The following is a 20,735-nucleotide window of genomic DNA, read 5'->3' as shown; positions in this document are numbered from 1 at the left end:
GTGGCACATGCTTGTAATCCCAGCACTTTGGGAGAATTAGACAGGAGGATCCTTTGAGGGCAAGAGTTCCAGACCAGCCTGGACAACATAGGAAGACTCCAGCTCTACGAAAAAGAAAAAAAAAAAAAAGAAAAAAGTATTGTAATTACTCAGGCTTGGTGGTGTGCACTGATAGTTGTCAGGCCTCTGAGCCCAAACTAAGCCATCATATCCCCAGTGACCTGCACGTATACATCCAGATGGCCTGAAGCAACTGAAGATCCACAAAAGTGAAAATAGCCTTAACTGATGACATTCCACCATTGTGATTCGTTTCTGTCCCACCCTAACTGATCAATGTACTTTGTAATCTCCCCCACCCTTAAGAAGGTTCTTTATAATCTCCCCCACCCTTGTGAGATTCACCCCCTGCCCCCGAAACATTGCTCTTAACTCCACCGCCTATCCCAAAACCTATAAGAACTAATGATAATCCCACCACCCTTTGCTGACTCTCTTTTCGGACTCAGCCCACCTGCATCCAGGTGAAATAAACAGCCATGTTGTTCACACAGAGCCTGTTTGGTGGTCTCTTCACCTGGACACATGAGACAATAGTCTCAGCTACTGCTACTCGGGAGGCTGAGGTGGGAGGATCACTTGAGCCCAGGAATTCAAGGTTGCAGTGAGCCATGATAGGGCCACTGCACTCCAGCCTGGAAAAAAAAAAAGAAAGAGAGAGAGGGACAGAGAGAGAATAAATAAAATGGTGAATTTTATGGTATGTGAATTTATTTTAAACAATGAAGGAACGACCGAGCACGGTTGCTCACGCCTGTAATCCCAGCACTTTGGGAGGCCGAGGCGGGCAGATCACGAGGTCAGGAGATCGAGACCATCCTGGCTAACGCAGTGAAACCCCGTCTCTACTAAAAATACAAAAAATTAGCCGAAAGTGGTGGCAGGCGCCCGTAGTCCCAGTTACTTGGGAGGCTGAGGCAGGAGAATAGCGTGAACCCAAGAGGTGGAGGTTGCATTGAACCAAGATCGCGCCACTACACTCCACCCTTGGTGACAGAGTGAGACGCCATCTCAAAACAAAACAAAACAAAACAAAACAAAACAAAACAAAACAAAAAGAAATGCTAAGCAAAGTGTTCTGGTGTGTTCTGCCTGTCTTGGTAGTTGAAGGGAAGAAAATCAGTCTTTTTCTTCTCCCCCTTAAAACTATTTAAGAAGGGAACTGGGCACAGTGGCTCAAGCCTGTAATCCCAACACTTTGGGAGGTCAAGGTGGGAAGATCACTTGGGTACAGGAATTCAAGACCAGCCTGGGCCACATAGTAAGACCTCATCTCTACAAAAAAATAAAATATTAGGGCCGGGCGTGGTGGCTCACACCTGTAATCCCAGCATTTAGGGAGGCCAAGGTGGGCATATCACGAGGTCAGGAGATTGAGACCAGCCTGGTGAACATGGTGAAACCCTGTCTCTACTACAAAAAATTCAAAAAATTAGCCAGGCATGGTGGCACTCACCTGTGGTATCCTAGCTACTTGGGAGGCTGAGGCAGGAGAATCGCTTAAACCGGGAGGTGGAGGTTGCAGTGAGATGAGATCATGCCACTGCACTCCAGTCTGGGTGACAGAGCAAGACTCCATCTCAAAAAAAAAAAAAAAAAAAAATTAACGGGGTGTGATGGTGCATACCTGTGATCCCAGCTACTCAGGAGGTTGAGGTGGGAGAATTTTGAGCCAGGGAGTTCGAAGCTGCAGTGAGGCATGGTAGTGCCACTGCATGCCAGCCTAGGCAACAGAGTGAGATCCTGTCTCAAAAAAAAAAGGCCAGGCCCAGTGGCTCACACCTGCATTCCCAGAACTTTGGGAAGCTGAGGCAGCTGTACCACCTGAGGTCAGGAGTTTAAGACCAGCCTGGCCAACATGGCAAAACCCTGTCTCTACTTAATATACAAAAATTATCCGGGCATAGTGGTGCACATCTGTAATCCCAGCTACTCAGGAGGCTGAGGCAGGAGAATTACTTGAACCAGGGAGATGGAGGTTGCAGTGAGCCAAAATGGTGCCACTGCACTCCAGCTTGGGGGACACAGTGAGACTCTGTCACAAAATAAATAAATAGAAATTATTAAAAAAAAAAAAGTATCCCCTGGACATACAAAATAAGTAAGCCCCTACTACTTAGGTAAATAAAGAACAATTCTATCATTTGGGAATCTTAAGATCGATTCTACCACTTTATAGATCTTCAGAATCAATCTCTATTTTAGAGATACTAACACTGATTGATCCTACTATGTGCCAGGCACTGGCCTTCACATCTTCACATATATGATCTCATTTAATCCTCATTTAATTTTGACAGGGAAAAGTTGAGCTCCTTACCCAGGATCGTATAACTAGGAAACAAAGACCGAAGCACATGCCTCACTCTTCTTGTTATTAGAAAAGATTTCCTTCTGTAAACCTCAGGGACTTTATAGGCAAAATACTGGATTACTGTAATATGATTCATCCGCCCAATTTATTTATTTATTTTTATTATACTTATAAGTTCTAGGGTACATGTATGCAACGTGCAGGTTTGTTACATATGTATACATGTGACATGTTGGTGTGCTGCACCCGTTAATTCGTCATTTACATTAGAATATCTCCTAATGCTATCCCTCCCCCCTCCCACCTCACAATAGGCCCCGGGGTGTGATGTTCCCTGCCCTGTGTCCAAGTGATCTCATTGTTCAATTCCCACCTATGAGTGACAACATGTGGTGTTTGGTTTTCTGTCCTTGTGATATTTTGCTCACAATGATGGTTTCCAGCTTTATCCATGTCCCTGCAAAGGACATGAACTCATCCTTTTTTATGGCTGCATAGTGTTCCATGGTGTATGTTTGCCACATTTTCTTAATGCAGTCTATCATTGATGGACATTTGGGTTGGTTCCAAGTCTTTGCTATTGTGAACAGTGCCGCAATAAACATACGTGTGCTTGTATCTTTGTAGTAGCATGATTTATAATCCTTTGGGTATATATCCGGTAATGGGATGCCGGGGTCAAATGGTATTTTTAGTTCTAGATCCTTGTAGAATCGCCACACTGTCTTCCACAATGGTTGAACTAGTTTACAGTCCCACGAACAGTGTAAAAGTGTTCCTATTTCTCTGCATCCTCTCCAGGACCTGTTGTTTCCTGACTTTTTAATGATTGCCATTCTAACTGGTGTGAGATGGTATCTCATTGTGGTTTTGATTTGCATTTCTCTGATGGCCAGTGATGATGAGCATTTTTTCATGTGTCTGTTGGCTGCATAAATGTCTTCTTTTGAGAAGTGTCTGTTCATATCCTTTGCCCACTTTTTGATGGGGTTGTTTGATTTTTTTCTTGTAAATTTGTTTAAGTTCTTTGTAGATTCTGGATATTAGCCCTTTGTCAGATGGGTAGATTGTAAAAGTTTTCTCCGATTCTGTAGGTTGCCTGTTCACTCTGATGGTAGTTTATTTTGCTGTGCAGAAGATCTTTAGTTTAATTAGATCCCATTTGTCAATTTTGGCTTTTGTTACCATTGTATTTGGTGCTTTAGTCATGAAGTCCTTGCCCATGCCTATGTCCTGAATGGTATTGCCTAGGTTTTCTTCTAGGGTTTTTATGGTTTTAGGTCTACCATTTAAGCCTCTAATCCATCTTGAAGTAATTTTTGTATAAGGTGTAAGGAAGGAATCCAGTTTCAGCTTTCTACATATGGCTAGCCAGTTTTCCCAGCACCATTTATTAAATAGGGAATCCTTTCCCCATTTCTTGTTTTTGTCAGGTTTGTCAAAGATCAGATGGTTGTAGATGTGCAGTATTATTTCTGAGGGCTCTGTTCTGTTCCATTGGTCTATATCTCTGTTTTGGTACCAGTACCATGCTGTTTTGGTTACTGTAGCCTTGTAGTATAGTTTGAAGTCAGGTAGCGTGATGCCTCCAGCTTTGTACTTTTTGCTTTGGATTGTCTTGGCGATGCGGGCTCTTTTTTGGTTCCACGTGAACTTTAAATTAGTTTTTTCCGATTCTCATCAGGCCAATTTAATATTGCCTATTCATTATAACATAATGCTGCTCGCACAACTGAAAAAACGCTGTTGCTTTACCTCCTCCAGCTCTGTAGCAGCCATGTATAAATCAAAGAACTATAAATATACACTAATTACATAACCTACATAGGCAATCAATATTAAGAAAAATTTTTACTGCCCGATATTTCTGTGGTTGAAAATGTAGAGTCTAATTTTGGTCCACAGTAACATCTAGGTTAATGCTGATTCAGAAGGAAAACATTTGTTGTTGCCATGATTAGAGGCATCAAAACGCTGAATCACCACCTCAAATGTTACCACTATTAATATAACGAGCTACATAGGAAGATCGAATTAGACCATCTCGGACCACCAGGTTTACAATTCCACCTGCAGATACATGCAAGAAGTATTGTCACAGTACTTAGGTCACGTTATTCCATTGAGGTCATTATCAACTAAGCTTATAATTAATATGTGGTCATTTGGTCAATGTCACCAGCGTAACGTACTAACAAAAACAAGGACTGCAAACTCAAATGCCTGTAAGGCAGAAAGTAAGACTGTAGGAAGCAAAGTCTATAGGGAACTGTATAATAGAGGCTGCAGATTCATGGCAGATTCTAAAGCACAGTGGTCCCCAACATTTTTAGCACCAGGAACCGGCTCTGTGGAAGACAATTTTTCCACAGGCAGCAAGGAGTGGGATGCAGAAGGGCAATGGTCTTGGGATGAAGCTGTTCCACCTCAAATCATCAGGAATTAGATTCGCATAAGGAATATGCAACCTAGATCCCTCATGTGTGCAATTCACAACAGGGTTCATGCTCCTGTGAGAATTTAACGATGCTGCTGATCTGACAGGAGGCAGAGCTCAGGCAGTAATGCAAGCAATGGTGAGCGGCCAGAGATACAGATGAAGCTTCAATCGTTCACCCACTATTCACCTCCTGCTCTGTGGCCCAGTTCCTAACAGGCCACCGACCAGCCCAGTGGTTAGGGACCCGTGCTGCAGCACATTGCTTAATAGAGGACTGTAGCAGCCATGCGCCCAGCGCTTTCCTGTTTGTTTGTTTGTTTGTTTGTTTGTTTTTTTGATGCCAGAAACCCAGATTTTTTTTTTTTTTTTTTTTTTTTTTTTTTTTTTTTGAGACAAGCTCAAGCTGTCTGCCCATCTCAGCCTCCCAAAGTGCTGGGGTTGCAGGAGTGCACCACCACATCTGGCCTGAAACCCAGATTTTATTTATTTATTTACTTACTTATTTATTTTTGAGATGGAGTCTCGCTCTGTTGCTCAGGCTTGAGTACAGTGGCAAGATCTTGGCTCACTGCAACCTCCACCTCCCGGTTCAAACGATTCTCCTGCCTCAGCCTCCTGAGTAGCTGGGATTACAGGCACATGCCACCACACCTGGCTGATTTTCGTATTTTTAGTAGAGACAGAGTTTCACCATGTTGGCCAGGCTGGTCTCGAACTCCTGACCTCAGGTGATCCACCCGCCTCAGCCTCCCAAAGTGCTGGGATTACAGGCGTGCACCACCACACCCAGCCTGAAACCCAGATTTTTAATATGAAAGTCTTCAAACCTTGGAGGTGTCATAAAAAGCATGCTGTGGACCACTAGTTTGCAACTGCCAATCTAAAATATCATAGACATATCATCACTTTAGCCATGAAAAAAAAAAGTATGTGAGGCAGAAAATGGAAGCAACCATGCCTGATTTATTGTTGAATACTTTTTCCGTAGACTGAGAGCTTCCCTTTCATTAGCATCTGAAACTATCTTCAGAATGACATTGGTTTTCATAAAAGTGTTGATCCTCACACCTCTTTAGAGGCTTGCACCTGGCACAGCAGAGTGAAACATGTTAAATAGCATTTGTTCCTTGAGTATACATGGAAAAAGGTGAAGTACTCATAAGTGTTCAGCTAATATTGTAGCAGGACGAGTGGCAGACCAAACTCCTCAGACACTGAGTTAAAGAAGGAAGGGGTTTATTCAGCCGGGGGTATTGGCAAGACTTCTGTCTCAAGAGCCGAGCTACCTGAGTGAGCAACTCCTGTCCTTTTTAAGGGCTCACAACTCTAAGGGGGTGCATGTGAGAGGGTCATGATTGATTGAGCAAGCAGGGGGTACATGACTGGGGGCTGTGTGCACCGATAATTAGATCGGAACAAAACAAGATAGGGATTTTCACAGTGCATTTCTGTACAATGTCTGTAATCTATAGATAACAGAACCAGTTAGGTCAGGGGTCCATCTTTAACTACCAGGCCCAGGGTTCAGCACCGGGCTGTCTGCCTTGGATTTCATTTCTGCCTTTTAGTTTTTACTTCTTTCTTTGGAGGCAGAAATTGGGCATAAGATGATATGAGGGGTGGTCTCCTCCCTTAATATGAGCAGCATCTCAGCAGTCTCCAATTCTTGAATTACCAGGGAGTATTTTTACCATTTTCCCCCAGTGAAAGGGCTATTTTAAGAGACTTACCCTCCAAAATGATGTATTAAGTCATAGTACTTTTTTTTTTTTTTTTTTTTTTGAGACAGGGTCTTGCCCTGTTGCCCAGGCTGGAGTGCAGTGGCATGATTGTTACAGGAAAGGGGTCCCAATCCAGACCCCAAGAGAGGGTTCTTGGATGTTGTGCAAGAAAGAATTTAGGGTAAGTCCGCAGTGTGAAGTGAAAGCAAGTTTGTTAAGAAAGTAAAGGAGGCCAGGCACGGTGGCTCACACCTGTAATCCCAGCACTTTGGAAGGCCGAGACAGGCGGATCACGAGGTCAGGAAATCAAGACCATCCTGGCTAACACAGTGAAACCCTGTCTCTACTAAAAAGACAAAAAAGCTAGGAGAGGTGGCGGGAGCCTGTAGTGCCAGCTACTCGGGAGGCTGAGGCAGAAGAATGTCATGAACCCAGGTGGCAGAGCTTGCAGTGAGCCGAGATCACACTACTGCACTCCAGCCTGGGTGACAGCGCGAGACTCTGTCTCAAAAAAAAAAAGACCAAAAAAAAAAAAAAAAAGACAAAGAAAGTAAAGCAATAAAAGAATGGCTACTCCATAGATAGAGCAGCCGTGAGGGCTCCTGGTTACCCATTTTTATGGTTATTTCTTGATGATATGCTAAACAAGGGGTGGATTTTTCATGCCTCCTCTTTTTAGACCATATAGGGTGACTTCCTGATATTGCCATGGCGTTCGTAAACTGTCACGGTGCTGGTGGGAGTGTAGCAGTGAGGATGACAGGAGGTCACTCTTATCACTATTTTGATTTTGGTGGGTTTTGGCCAGCTCCTTCACTGCAACCTGTTGTGACAGCAAGGTCTTTATGATTGGTATTTTGTGCTGACCTTCTATGTCATCCTGTGACTTAGGCTGCGTTAACCATCGGGGAATGCAGCCCAGTAGTTTCAGCCTCATTTTACCCAACTCCTATTTAAGATGGAGTTGCTCTGGTTCACACGCCTCTGACACAATCACTGCTCACTGCAGCCTCCACCTAGAGATCCTCCTGCCTCAGCCTCCCAAGGTGCTGGGACTACAGGTGCGTGCCACCACAGTCAGCTAATTTTTGTATTTTTTGTAGAGATGGGGTTTTTCCATATTTCCCAGGCTAGTCTCAAACTCCTGGGCTCAAGCAATCCTTCCGTCTCAGCCTCCCAAAGTACTGGGATTACAGGCATGTGCCACCATGCCCGGCCTAATATTTACTTTTAATCAGACTAAGACAGGGTTACTACCTGAGTTGCTATGGCTCCAGCTGAAAGCCTGTGCAGTCATATCATGGGTAAACATTTGCTTTATGCTGAAAATATGGCAGACCTGGCATTACAGCTTTTACAAATCTCCTAAGGTGTCTTGGTAGTGTATTAGTTCATTTTCGTAGTGCTATAAAGAAATACCCGAGACTGGGTAATTTATAAAGAAAGAGAGGTTTAATGTACTCTACAGTTACATGAGACTGGGGAGGCCTCAGAATCATGGTGGAAGGCAAAGAAGGAGCAAAGGTACATCTTACATGGCAGCAGGCAAGAGGGCATGTGCAGGGAAACTGCCCTTTATAAAACCGTCAGATCTTGTGAGACTATTCACTATCACGAGAACAGTATGGGAAAAACCTGCCCCCACGATTCAATTACCTCCTACCGGGTCCCTCCCATGACACATGGGGATTATGGGAGCCACAATTCAAGATGAGATTTGGGTGGGGACACAGCCAAACCGTATCAGGTAGCAACTTCCTAGGGTCAGTTTTGCAGGTGGTAAAGCTATTTACCAAGACAGTTGTAGGTAAAGAAAGGCAGATTTATTAGAGAAATTATGAAAATATGTTGCAAGGTTGCAATGGACAGCACAGCAGAGAAGGGGCTATCTGCAAAGAGGCAAGGGCTGGAGGAAAGTTTTATAGGATCATGCTGGAGGGTGCTACGTGTGGAATGAGGTAATTGTGCCTGCAGGTTGTTGGTGATTAGCTGTCTCTAACAATTGTTCATACAATAATTGTTCATTATTCTCCTCAACTTGGGACTCTCCCCAACCTGAGGACCCTTCCTCATTGTTGCTTACTTATCAGGACTTCACATAAGGGTCTGGAAACTTCATTCATTCATATCTTCAACACAAATTTTAGATAGCCTGTTTTTTAAAAAATTTATTCAACAAATGTTTAGTCCAAGCCACTATTACTTATTACTTTCTCTACTATTGTATGGACTTGTAACTATCTCTGACACTATTCTTCCACATTCTCTATTTTTATGCCTATGGTAAAATTTGCCAGTTTGACCATGGAACTAATACTCATAGGGTATATATAGAGTCTAGAAGAAAATATACAGGTTTTTAAAGGCTGCCCTGCCAACAAAACCATAATGCAGGAACAAGCATCACAACTATGCCAAATAATCAATTCTATAATGTCCAAACTTTTACTTTAAAATTGGAATTTCCAGACTTCCTTTCTTTTTTTTTTTTTTTTTTTTTGAGACGGAGTCTCGCTCTGTAGCCCAGGCTGGAGTGCAGTGGCCGGATCTCAGCTCACTGCAAGCTCCGCCTCCCGGGTTCACGCCATTCTCCAGCCTCAGCCTCCCGAGTAGCTGGGACTACAGGCCCTGCCACCTCGCCCGGCTATTTTTTGTATTTCTTAGTAGAGACGGGGTTTCACCGTGTTAGCCAGGATGGTCTCAATCTCCTGACCTAGTGATCCGCCCACCTCGGCCTCCCAAAGTGCTGGGATTACAGGCTTGAGCCACCGCGCCCGGCCCAGACTTCCTTTCTGCATTAACCAGTTTAACTAGACAGTAACGAAATATCCCTCCTTACTTTTTGCTGTGATAGTTTAGATGTAAACCAAAAATAAAATTCTAAGCCACCCACTCCAACTGAATAGACCCTTCCTGTTGGCCAAGGACATTCCAAAGTAAACTGAAAAAACCAGCTCAGGCCATGATGGGAAGGGGAGGTGTCAACATGCCTCATTTATACCTTCTTCCCTCTAGAATCAAGACACAACTGACCAGCATTAACATTAAAACAGAGATCTTAAGCCAGGCACGGTGGCTCACGCCTGTAATCCCAGTACTTTGGGAGGCCAAGGCAGGATCGCCTGAGGTTGGGAGTTCAAGACCAGCCTGGCCAATATGGCGAAGTCCCTGTCTCTACTAAAAATACAAAATTAGCCGGGCATTGTGGTGCACGTCTGTAATCCTAGCGAGGCATAAGAATCAGTTGAACCCAGGAAGCAGAGGTTGCAGTGAGCCAGGATCATGCCACTGCACTCCAGCTGGGCAACAGAGTGACACTCCAGCTCAAAAAAAAAAAAAGAGAGAGACCTTAAGACTAACAAAACAGACTCTTTGTAGCAATAAGATACCAAATTATAGCCTGACCCTAGTCAGGACAGATAATAAGCCCTGAAAGAAATCAAAGTATTTTATGCCAAAATATATTATTTTAACGTATTATGAAATGAAATGGTCCTGTAAAGTTATCTCTTTTGGGGAAAATCTACATTCTTTTTTTTTTTTTTTTTTTGAGACGGAGTCTCGCTCTGCTGCCCAGCCTGGAGTGCAGTGGCCGGATGTCAGCTCACTGCAAGCTCCGCCTCCCGGGTTTACGCCATTCTCCTGCCTCAGCCTCCCGAGTAGCTGGGACTACAGGCGCCCGCCACGTCACCCGGCTAGTTTTTTGTATTTTTTTAGTAGAGACGCGGTTTCACCGTGTTAGCCAGGATGGTCTCGATCTCCCGACCTCGTGATCTGCCCGTCTCGGCCTCCCAAAGTGCTGGGATTACAGGCTTGAGCAACCGCACCCGGCCCGGGAAAATCTACATTCTATAGAGGATTTCCTTCCCTTTCCATGTCTTTCCCTCATCCAGGAGAGATTTAACTAAGCTTGGCACCTTTTAGGATCTGATAAGAGATATTTATCATCTATTCTCTGAAGTCGGCCACTTGGAGGCTTCATCTACATAACAAGAACCTTGGTTTCCACAACCCCCTTTATCTTAACTACAAACATTTCCTTCTGCAGACTTCGGACTACAGAGCTTAACCTTTTCAACCAATTGCCATCAGGAAATCTAAATCCACCTATGACCTAGTAGCTTTCCCCCACACCCAGCCCTGCTTACCTGCTGCTTCTAGTTATATCTTTGTGGGCCCAACCAGTGTACACCTTATATGTATTGATTGATGTCTTCCTGTAACTTCTGTACCCCTAACATGTATAAAATCAAGCTATCACTCAACCACCTTGGGCACATGTTCTCAGGACATTTTGACTATGCCTCAGGCCTTGGTCACCCATATTTGGCTCAAAATAAACCTCTTAAAATATTTTACAGAGTTTAATTATTTTTATTGACATAGAATACTGTCAGAGGCATTCAAACCAGAGCAACTCCATTTTGCTTGAGGGTAGGAAAATGAGGCTGGGACTTCCTGGGCTGCATTCCCAGAAAGGTAAGCAGTCCTAGCCTCTAGATGTTTACAGTTAAGGGAACAAATTAATAATGTTTACTAAACAGACCCAGACTTGGGAGTGTCCAAATATCCCAATATCTGGAGACCAAAGGCATTCTAAATTTGCTTTAAAGATAATAAAATAATATCAATTCTTGGCCGGACACAGTGGCTCAGCCTGTAATCCCAGCATTTTGGGAGGCTGAGGTGGGCGGATCATGAGGTCAGGAGATCGAGACCATCCTGACTAACATGGTGAAACCCAGTCTCTACTAAAAAGTAGAAAAAATTAGCCGGGCGTGGTGGCGGGCACCTGTAGTCCCAGCTACTCGGGAGGCTGAGGCAGGAGAATGGTGTGAACCCAGGAGGTGGAGCTTGCAGTGAGCTGACATCATGCCGCTGCACTCCAGCCTCCAGCCTGGGCAACAGAGCGAGACTCTGTCTCAAAAAAAATAAAAACAAATAATAATAATAATATCAATTCTTGTAAAATATAGTAATTAAAAATATTAATCCTTTATCACAAACTCTTGTAGCAGAGCACACCTCCCCATATATATGAGTATTGTACCTATGGTTGATACGTTTCTCCTCTTACTTTCAGGAATGCCTTACCCTGTCTATGGAGTAGCTGTATGTTCACCACACCACATTACTTTCTTGTTTGTTTGTTTGTTTGAGATGGAGTCTCACTCTGTTGTACAGGCTGGAGTGCAGTGGTGCAATCTTGGCTCAATGTAACCTCCATCTCCTGGGTTCAAGTGATTCTACTGCCTCAGCCTCCCAAGTAGCTGGGATTATAGGTGCCCGCCACCAGGTTGGCTAATTTTTTTGTATTTTTAGTAGAGATGGGGTTTCACCATGTTGGCCAGGCTGGTCTTGAACTCCTGACCTCAGGTGATCCACCTGCCTCAGCCTCCCAAAGTGCTGGAATTACAGGCTTGAGCCTCCAGACCAGACCAACAGAAATCTTTTTTTTTTTTTTTTTTTTTTTGAGATGGAATCTCGCTCTGTCACCCAGGCTGGAGTGCAGTGGCACGATCTCGGCTCACTGCAAGCTCCACCTCCCAGGTTCACGCCATTCTCCTGCCTCAGCCTCCCGAGTGGCTGGGACTACAGGCGTCCGCCACCACACCCGGCTAATTTTTTGTATTTTTAGTAGAGACGGGGTTTCACCATGTTAGCCAGGATGGTCTCAGTCTCCTGACCTTGTGACCCACCTGCCTCGGCCTCCCAAAGTGCTAGGATTACAGGCATGAGTCACTGCACCCGGCCCAGAAATCTTAATGCTGCATTTTTTTCTACTTATGCTACAAGAAAAATGGCTGAGAAGTCCCCTGGGAATGAATTCAAGTCTAGATTTTCACCTTTATGACAGTGCATATGTATCTGTAAAATAGCCTGACATTTTTCCATAGCCAGCTGGGGAGTCAATAAAAAAAAAAAAGTTTTTTGTTTTGTTTTGTTTTTGTATTGTATTGCTTTGTTTCGAGACAGGGTCTAGCTCCATCGCCCAGGCTGGAGTGCAGTGTCACAATTTTAGCTCACTATAACCTCTACCTCTCAGGTTCAAGTGATTCTCCTGCCTCAGCTTCCTGGGTAGCTGAGATTACAGGTGTGAACTGCTGTGCCTGGCCAAAAAAAAAAAAAAACTTAATAGAAAAAATTTAAAAATAGGCTAACATTTGGAAGAATTCAGTAAGTGATGTAAAGAACATACATAAATAGGGACAACTTGTATCTCCATCCAAAGGTGTAAATCTTGTATTTACAATAAAGATAACCAGGAAAGTTTACAGAATGTAAATCTAATTATCTTTAAATATTTCCCAGAATAATCGGATCACCAAAAACAAAAAGTAGCCAGAGGCATTTGTTGTATTTAACTGAAATTAATTTATTTTTCATACACTCAAAATCATATTACATCAAAATTTTAATATACACAAACATAAAATTTAAACTTAAAAATGAAACCATTGGGGCTGGGCACAGTGGCTCACACCTATAATCCCAGCACTTTGGGAGGCCGAGGCGGGCAGATCACCTGAGGTCAGGAGTTTGAGACCAGCCTGGCCAACATGATGAAAAACCCTGTATCTACTAAAAATACAAAAATGAGCCGAGCATAGTGGCAAGCGCCTGTAATCCCAGATATTTGGGAGGCTGAGGCAGGAGAATCACTTGAACCTGGAAGGCAGTGGTTACAGTGAGCAGAGATTGTGTCACTGCACTCCAGCCTGGGTGACAGAGCGAGACTCTGCCTGAAAATTTAAAAAAATAAAAAAATAAGAAAAAAGAAACCATTGGTATTGCTATTACAATAGTTTCTACCCAGAATATGAACAGAACATTCTGGTCCATAGCTCAGAAAAACAGAGCACCAATGTAAATATGAATATTAGAAAATAACAGATCCAGGCTGGGCTCAGTGGCTCACGCCTGTAATCCTAGCACTTTGGGAGGCCAAGGTGGGTGGATCACCTGAGGTCAGGAGTTCAAGACCAGCCTGGCCAACATGGTGAAACCCCATCTCTACTAAAATTACAACAATTAGCTGGGCGTGGTGACTAGCACCTGTAATCCTGGCTACTCGGGAGACTGAGGCATGAGAATCACTTGAACCTAGGAGGTGGAGGTTGCAGTGAGCTGAGATCACATCACTGCACTCCGGCCTGGGCATAGAATGAGACTCTGTCCCAAAAAACAATAAAGTACATAAAATAAAATATAAAATAAAAACTCAAAAAAGCTATTATCTGCATCTTAGTAAGTTAGCTTAATAAACCTACTTTTCCTTTCTTTTCTTTTCTTTTCTTTTCTTTTTTTTTTTGAGACAGGGTCTTACACTGTCACCTAAATGGCAAAATTACAGCTCACTGCAGCCTCACAGGCTCAAGTGATCCTCCCACCTCAGCCTCCTGAGTAGCTGGGAATATGACATCACACTCAGCTAATTTTTTTGTTGTTCTTATAGAGATAGGATCTCACTATGTTTCCCAGACTGGTCTCAAATGCCTGGCCTCAAGTGATCCTTTCACCTCAGCCTCCTAAAGTGCTGGGATTACAGGTGTGAGCCATTGTGCCCAGCCCTACTTTTCTATAATATAGCTGAAATCAGCCAGATGAAAAAATTGAAGTTTTGAAAGGTGAAGGAAACAAAATAAGAACTAATTTGGAAGATACAGGACTATGGTCAGAAGGAAGGGGCACTGAAAAGAGGGAGAGAGTCTCAGAAAAGAAAGAGGCACCTGATGTTTACTCAGTTCAAAATTCTTCCTAGGCCGGGCACGGTGGCTCATGCTTGTAATCCTAGCAGTTTGGGAGGCTGAGGTGGGCAGATCACTTGAGGTCAGGAGTTCGAGACCAGTCTGGGCAAACACGGTGAAATCCGATCTCTACTAAAAATACAAAAATTCGATGGGTATGGTGGCACACGCCTGTAGTCCCAGCTACTCAGGAGGCTGAGGCAGGAGAATCGCTTGAACCCCAGAGGCGGAGGTTGCAGTGAGCCAAGATCACGCCGTTGCACTGCAGCCTGGGCAACAGAGTGGGACTCCATCTCAAAAAAATAAATAAATAAATTCTCCTTGGGTCAGTCCTTTCTCCTTTTCTTCTCCCAAGGACCAGAGAGGATCCTCCACTACCGTCCTCTCTAAAGCAAGGCTGTCAAGTCCTTAAGTGCAATAAGTGTAATAAGCCCTTTGCCTTATTACAATTATTCTGCCCTCCCGGAATGTTCAAGTGGTCATGGCGTGGGCAGGAGGTGAGAGGAGAGAGCAGTGGGTTTGGTTGGGTTATGGCGTGGGCAGGGGGAGAGAGGAGAGAGCAGTGGGTTTGGTTGGGTCATGGTGCGGGCAGGGGGTGAGAGGAGAGAGCAGTGGGTTTGATTGGGTTGTGGACAAAGAAAGAGGAAGAAAGAAATGGATGAATAAAGATGTAGTTAGAGAAGGATACACTTACAAAGCAAAAGAGAACTGGGAAAAGACAAGCTTTTACTTGATATATACCAAAAATGTGACTCAGTCATTACTGCCTTCTATTCACATGGTTAGCTACACTTCATAGATCTTCATGTGTTCCTAACCTTTCAACTCCAGCACGTACTTTATCTTTAAATTCCAGATTTCCCTTTTTATGTATCAGCTGTTGAAAGTATAAAAAGAAACTTTTTCAATCATTTTAATTGCATTAGCAGTGATTTAATTTTTTTAGATGCTAAACCTTATGGGTGAAAGTGGATTAAATGTAGCCAAATGCAACCTCAAGATCTTCAGGCACAAAAACCCATTAACTTTTTAATACTCTCAGAAGATGAACCTAATTTCAAATGAAAGCTGCCTCCAGAATATATTGTTAAGCATATTCTAGATATAATTAATTCATTTTGGCAAACATTCTGTAGAAATTCACATAACATTTTACTGTACTAAAAGCAAATTGCCCATGTAACAAAAAATACCTTTTCGTAGCTTCAGATGAATTTTAAAGAATGACTGATGGTCCTTGGAAGAGAAACAGTAAACAGATAAGGTTTATAGCAATGACATATGAGTTAGAAATTGCAGTTCCAAGGCCGGGCGTGGTGGCTCAAGCCTGTAATCCCAGCACTTTGGGAGGCCGAGACAGGTGGATCACGACGTCAGGAGATCGAGACCATCCTGGGTAACACGGTGAAACCCTGTCTCTACTAAAAAATACAAAAAACTAGCCGGGAGAGGTGGCGGGCGCCTGTTAGTCCCAGCTACTCGGGAGGCTGAGGCAGGAGAATGGCGTGAACCCGGGAGGCGGAGCTTGCAGTGAGCTGAGATCCGGCCACTGCACTGCAGCCTGGGTGACAGAGCGAGACTCCGTCTCAAAAAAAACAAAAACAAAAACAAAAAAACAACAACAAAAAAAGAAATTGCAGTTCCAGATAATCTCTCTATTAAAGAGACTATCTACACTTAATTTGGTCCACTGTAGTGAACACAGTTGATGTGAAGTCCCCATTTAAATTCAACCTGAAATACCAAAGTTAATTTTCTTTTCTTTTCTTTCTTTTTTTTTTTTTTTTAGACAGAGTCTTGCTCTGTTGCCTTAGCTAGAGTGCTTGGCTCACTGCAACCTCCGCCTCCTGGGCTTGAGCGATCTTCCTGCCTCAGCCTCCCAAGTAGCTGGAAGGACAGGTGCAAGCCACCACACCCAGCTACTTTTTGTATTTTTGGTAAAGATAGGGTTTCATCATTTTGCCCAGGTTGGTCTTGAACTCCTGAGCTCAAGTGATCCGCCCGTCTTGGCCTCCCAAAGTGCTGGGATTACAGGTGTGAGCCACCATGCCTGGCCAGAAACTTTTAAACATGCACAAACTCTCAAGTGGCCCAATTCCCTCTCACCAAACCAATCGCAATATAGATAAAAGAGAATAACTTGTATTAGTTTTTCACAAATAAACAAGACTGATAAATTGTGAATGATGCGTGATTTTTAATTACAAGTAAACTGGGCATATGCTTCTGTGTTATTTAAAGCTATAGGGTGATCAGTGGAAGTTTTCCTCTGTTAGTACTTTAATACTTTTTATATTTATTGGTTCACTGCAACCTGTGCTTCCCAGGTTCAAGAGATTCTCCTGTTTCAGCCACCTGAGTAGCTGAGACCACAGGCACGCACTACTATGTCCGGCTAATTTTGTATCTTTAATAGAGATGGGGTTTCACCGTGTCGGCCATGCCAGTCTTGAACTCCTGACCTCAACCAATCCGCCTGTCTTGGCCTGCCAAAGTTCCAGGATTACAAGTGTGAACCACCGCACCCAGCCTTATTATAATTGTTATTATTTAAATCTCTTTTGCTCTCTCTTTCAAGAGAGACCACATCATATTCAGTTGCATTCATTTATTTATTCATCTTCTGCCTCCTGGGTTCGAGATCCTCCTGCCTCAGTCTCCCAAGTAGCTGGGACTACAGGCTCACACCACCATGCTTGGCTAATGTTTGTATGTTTTAGAGAGACAGGCTATTGCCACGTTGCCTAGGCTAGTCTCAAACTCCTGGGCTCAGACAATCCACCTGCCTTCGCCTCCCAAAGCACTGGGATTATAGACATGAGCCACCACGCCCAGCCCTAAGTACTTTTATACAAAAGCAAACACTATTCTTCCATCATAAAAGTGACACCACAGCTTCTGTAAAGGTTTGCCCGATAGTACATACAATTACTTTGGGACACTTTTTGATGTTAAAATGTATCTTATTATGAAACAGTTTTTTCCATTATATTAACTACTTTTACAACGACGCAAGTAAGTTATTTTACAAACCATTTAGAAATTTATTTACTATGGTCCCGATAATGTAAAATATATTAATGCTTATTACATTCAGATGAAGTATACACTTGGAAACTGCGTATTTATGACTTATAGAAACTTAAATAAATTATATAAATTATATGCTCAATTTTTAGGTATGTAGTCTTAATAAATTAAGCTTAAATATAAATTCTCATGATAAATTAACAGTTCAGGGCTTCACAATTTGAAATCCGTGGAACATGACATTGCAGACAACAGAACTCTGGTGGAATTCTTAGGTGGAATTTGCTGAACCTTTTTTTTTTGAGATGGAGTCTTGCTCTGTCGCCCAGGCTGGAGTGCAGAGGTGCGATCTCAGCTCACTGCAAGCTCCGTCTCCCGGGTTCATGCCATTCTCCTGCCTCAGCCTCCCAAGTAGCTGGGACTACAGGCGCCCGGCTAATTTTCTGTATTTTTAGTAGAGATGGGGTTTCACCATGTTAGCCATGATGGTCTCAATCTCCTGCCCTCGTGATCCACCCACCTCAGCCTCCCAAAGTGAAACTTTTTTTTTTTTTTTTGAATAGAGATGAGATCTTGCAATATTGCCTAGGCTGGTCTCAAACTCCTTGCCTTAAGGGATCCTCCCACCTCTGCCTCCCAAAGTGCCGGGATTACAAGTGTGAACGACTATATCCAAGTGAAACTTCTTGAGATAGTTATGTAATTTTTAAATCTGATGGTGTAGAAGTTAGACGAACTGAATAAATATTAAATATTAGATCAAGTTTCTCAAGTTTACCTTAAAGTGTAAAGATTTATGTTAAAGCACTGATTTTCACAAAATAACATCAGTGTGAAATTTGAAAAGAAGTCAAATGTTTTATTTCATGTATCTGGGAAATGAGGTGCTTTAGTCAACTGAATCTGCCCAAAACTAAGAAGCATTCATTAAAAACTACTTATAGAAATTATAAAAACAGAAGATATCAATAGAATACGTTCTATACAGAATACGACAATCATATACTACTCTTTTTTTGATCATAAGAAATATACTTACTGAGGCAGGTGCGGTGGCTCACGCCTATAATCCCAGCACTTTGAGAGGCCAAGGCGAGTGGATCAGTTAAAGCTAGAGTTCGAGACCAGCCTGGGCAACATGGCCAAACGCCATCTCTACTAAAAATACAAAACTGAGCCAGGCATGGTGGCACGCGCCTGTAATCCCAGCTACTCTGAAGGATGAGGCAGGAGGATCATTTGAACCCAGGAGGCGGAGGTTGCAGTGAGCTGCAATCATGCCACTGCACTCCAACCTGGGTGACAGAGCAAGACTCCACCTCAAAAAGGAAAAAAAAAAAAAAAGTCGGTTGTGGTGGCTCAGACCTGTAATCCCAGCACTTTGGAAGGCCAAGGCGGGCGGATTATGAGGTCAGGAGATCAAGACCATTGTGGCCAACATGGTGAAACCTTGTCTCTACTAAAAATGCAAAAATTAGGCTGGGCGCAGTGGCTCACGCCTGTAATCCCAACACTTTGGGAGGCCGAGGCAGGTGGATCACGAGGTCAGGAGATCGAGACCATCCTGGCTAACATGGTGAAACCCCGTCTCTACTAAAAATACAACAAATTAGCTGGGCGTGGTGGTGGGTGCCTGTAATCCCAGCTACTGGGGAGGCCGAGGCAGGAGAATGGCGTGAATCTGGGAGGCTGAGCTTGCAGTGAGCCTAGATGGCACCACTGCACTCCAGCCTGGGCGACAGAGCAAGACTCCATCTCAAAAACAAAAACAAAACAAAACAAAACAAAACAAAAATACAAAAATCAGCCGGGCATGGTGTAATGTGTCTGTAATCCCAGCTACTCAGGAGCCTGAGGCAGGAGAATTGCTTGAACCCGGAGGGTGGAGGCTGCAGTGAGCTGAGATCGCGCCACTGCACTCCAGCCTGGGCGACAGAGCAAGACTCCATATCAAAACAAAAGAAAACAAAACAAAAAAAAAGTACTTACTAAATTTTAGTATCAAAATAACAACAAATTATGTTTTGAGGAAAGAAATCTTGTTATTAAATCTTCATTTCGACTGAGTTCTATGTAAATTAAAATTCACTATAAGAACTATTTTTTAGTATAAAAGTTCATCTGCCCAAAAGTGTTCAGGAGATAACCTGAGATTTTAGAATAGAAATATAAACAATCAAAACCAAGTTTCCTGAAACTTGCATTAAAATATTAGAAATATTGATAATTCTGAAATGCCATTTTGCCACTATTATTCATATTAACCAAAATATTCGAGAAGTAATATTTCAGACGAGAAGAGAAAAAAATGTCTGAATACAATTCAAAAATAATCATTGATCATTTTTTAAAAAATGGGTCTACAAATAGCAGTAATTCCTCAAAATGAAATGCATAATTGGCACATCAAGTATTTTGTCTGCAGGCAATTCTGTGCATTTTAGGTCAAATATGTGGTCCCTTTAAGAGAGTCCTTGACTTCTCATTTCTCCGGGGACCCTTCTATGGCACTGGTCCACTTTGTACGAAAAATGGTGAAAGCTGACTTCAATGTGCCGTCACCACTCTGCTGGGAAAAACAGACGAAGATGGCCCAGAGAAAACCACAGACTCCAGTGTAAGCTGTTCTCCATTGAACAGGAACAAGGCTAAAGTTGGTCAGCTGGAACAGAGACAGAGAGTTCGTTAGGGCCACATGGAAACCAAAGCCCTGAGTTAATATTACTGAGTAGGCGGAACTTACCTGTACAAAAGGCCAGTACACCAGTCCGCTCTGGAATTAAAAAAAAAAAAAAAGCAACAACTTTATTAGAATGCCTTTTATTTTTTATTTATTTTATTTTTTATTTTTTGAGACAGGGTCTCACCCTGTTGCCCAGACGGGAGTGCAGTGGTGTAATCTTAGCTCACTGCAACGTCTGCCTCCTGGGTTCAAGCAATTCTCGTGCCTCTGTCTCCTGAGTATCTGGGATTACAGGCGCACACCACCTCACCTGGCTAATTTTTGTATTTTTAGTAGAGATGGGTTTTCACCGTGTTGGCCAGGCTGGTCTCCAACCCCCGACCTCAGGTGATCCGCCCACCTTGGCCTGGGATTACAGGTGTGAGCCACTATACCCGGCCTAGCATACCTTTTAACCACACAAAACAGTTGCACAGTTCATTCCATAAAAGAGTAAGAAATACTAGGCCAACTAGATGCTGAGGTAGTATTACATTTCAGACTAAGCTGATTAAATTAGACTACTTAAGGCCTCTAGAGTGAGGGGGTTGGGGAATTGTGGGGGAAAAAGCTATTAGGTACAAGACATTTGTATTAATTATATTTTTAACACCAGGATGAAAGGTCTACTAGAATCAGTACCAATTCTGGAAGACGGCCGCTTTGGAAATGACAACATATATTTATGCATTGCCATTTC

General features: G+C 43.1%; 1 protein-coding gene across 2 annotated transcripts in view; it reads right to left on the bottom strand.

The window, feature by feature from the left end:
- LOC105467726 (mpv17-like protein) overlaps window positions 1-20,735 on the bottom strand; it is a 37,424-nt gene that overhangs the window by 5,069 nt on the left and 11,620 nt on the right. The window contains exons 3-4 of one of the 2 annotated variants that reach the window (XR_011616325.1): window positions 20,057-20,086; window positions 18,353-19,975 (exon numbers count right to left, since the gene is read on the bottom strand). Coding sequence is in view for 1 of the 2 variants with exons in the window: in XM_071084157.1 (XP_070940258.1) it covers window positions 19,796-19,975; window positions 20,057-20,086 (210 nt within the window). In the remaining variant the exon portion in view is untranslated. Of the gene's footprint in view, window positions 1-15,095; window positions 19,976-20,056; window positions 20,087-20,735 lie in introns of those variants that run through there. The other variant, XM_071084157.1, reaches the window with a different exon arrangement.

This window comes from Macaca nemestrina, chromosome 18 (genome assembly GCF_043159975.1).
Source record: "Macaca nemestrina isolate mMacNem1 chromosome 18, mMacNem.hap1, whole genome shotgun sequence".
NCBI lineage: Eukaryota > Metazoa > Chordata > Mammalia > Primates > Cercopithecidae > Macaca > Macaca nemestrina.
This window is presented reverse-complemented; position numbering and strand designations above follow the sequence as displayed.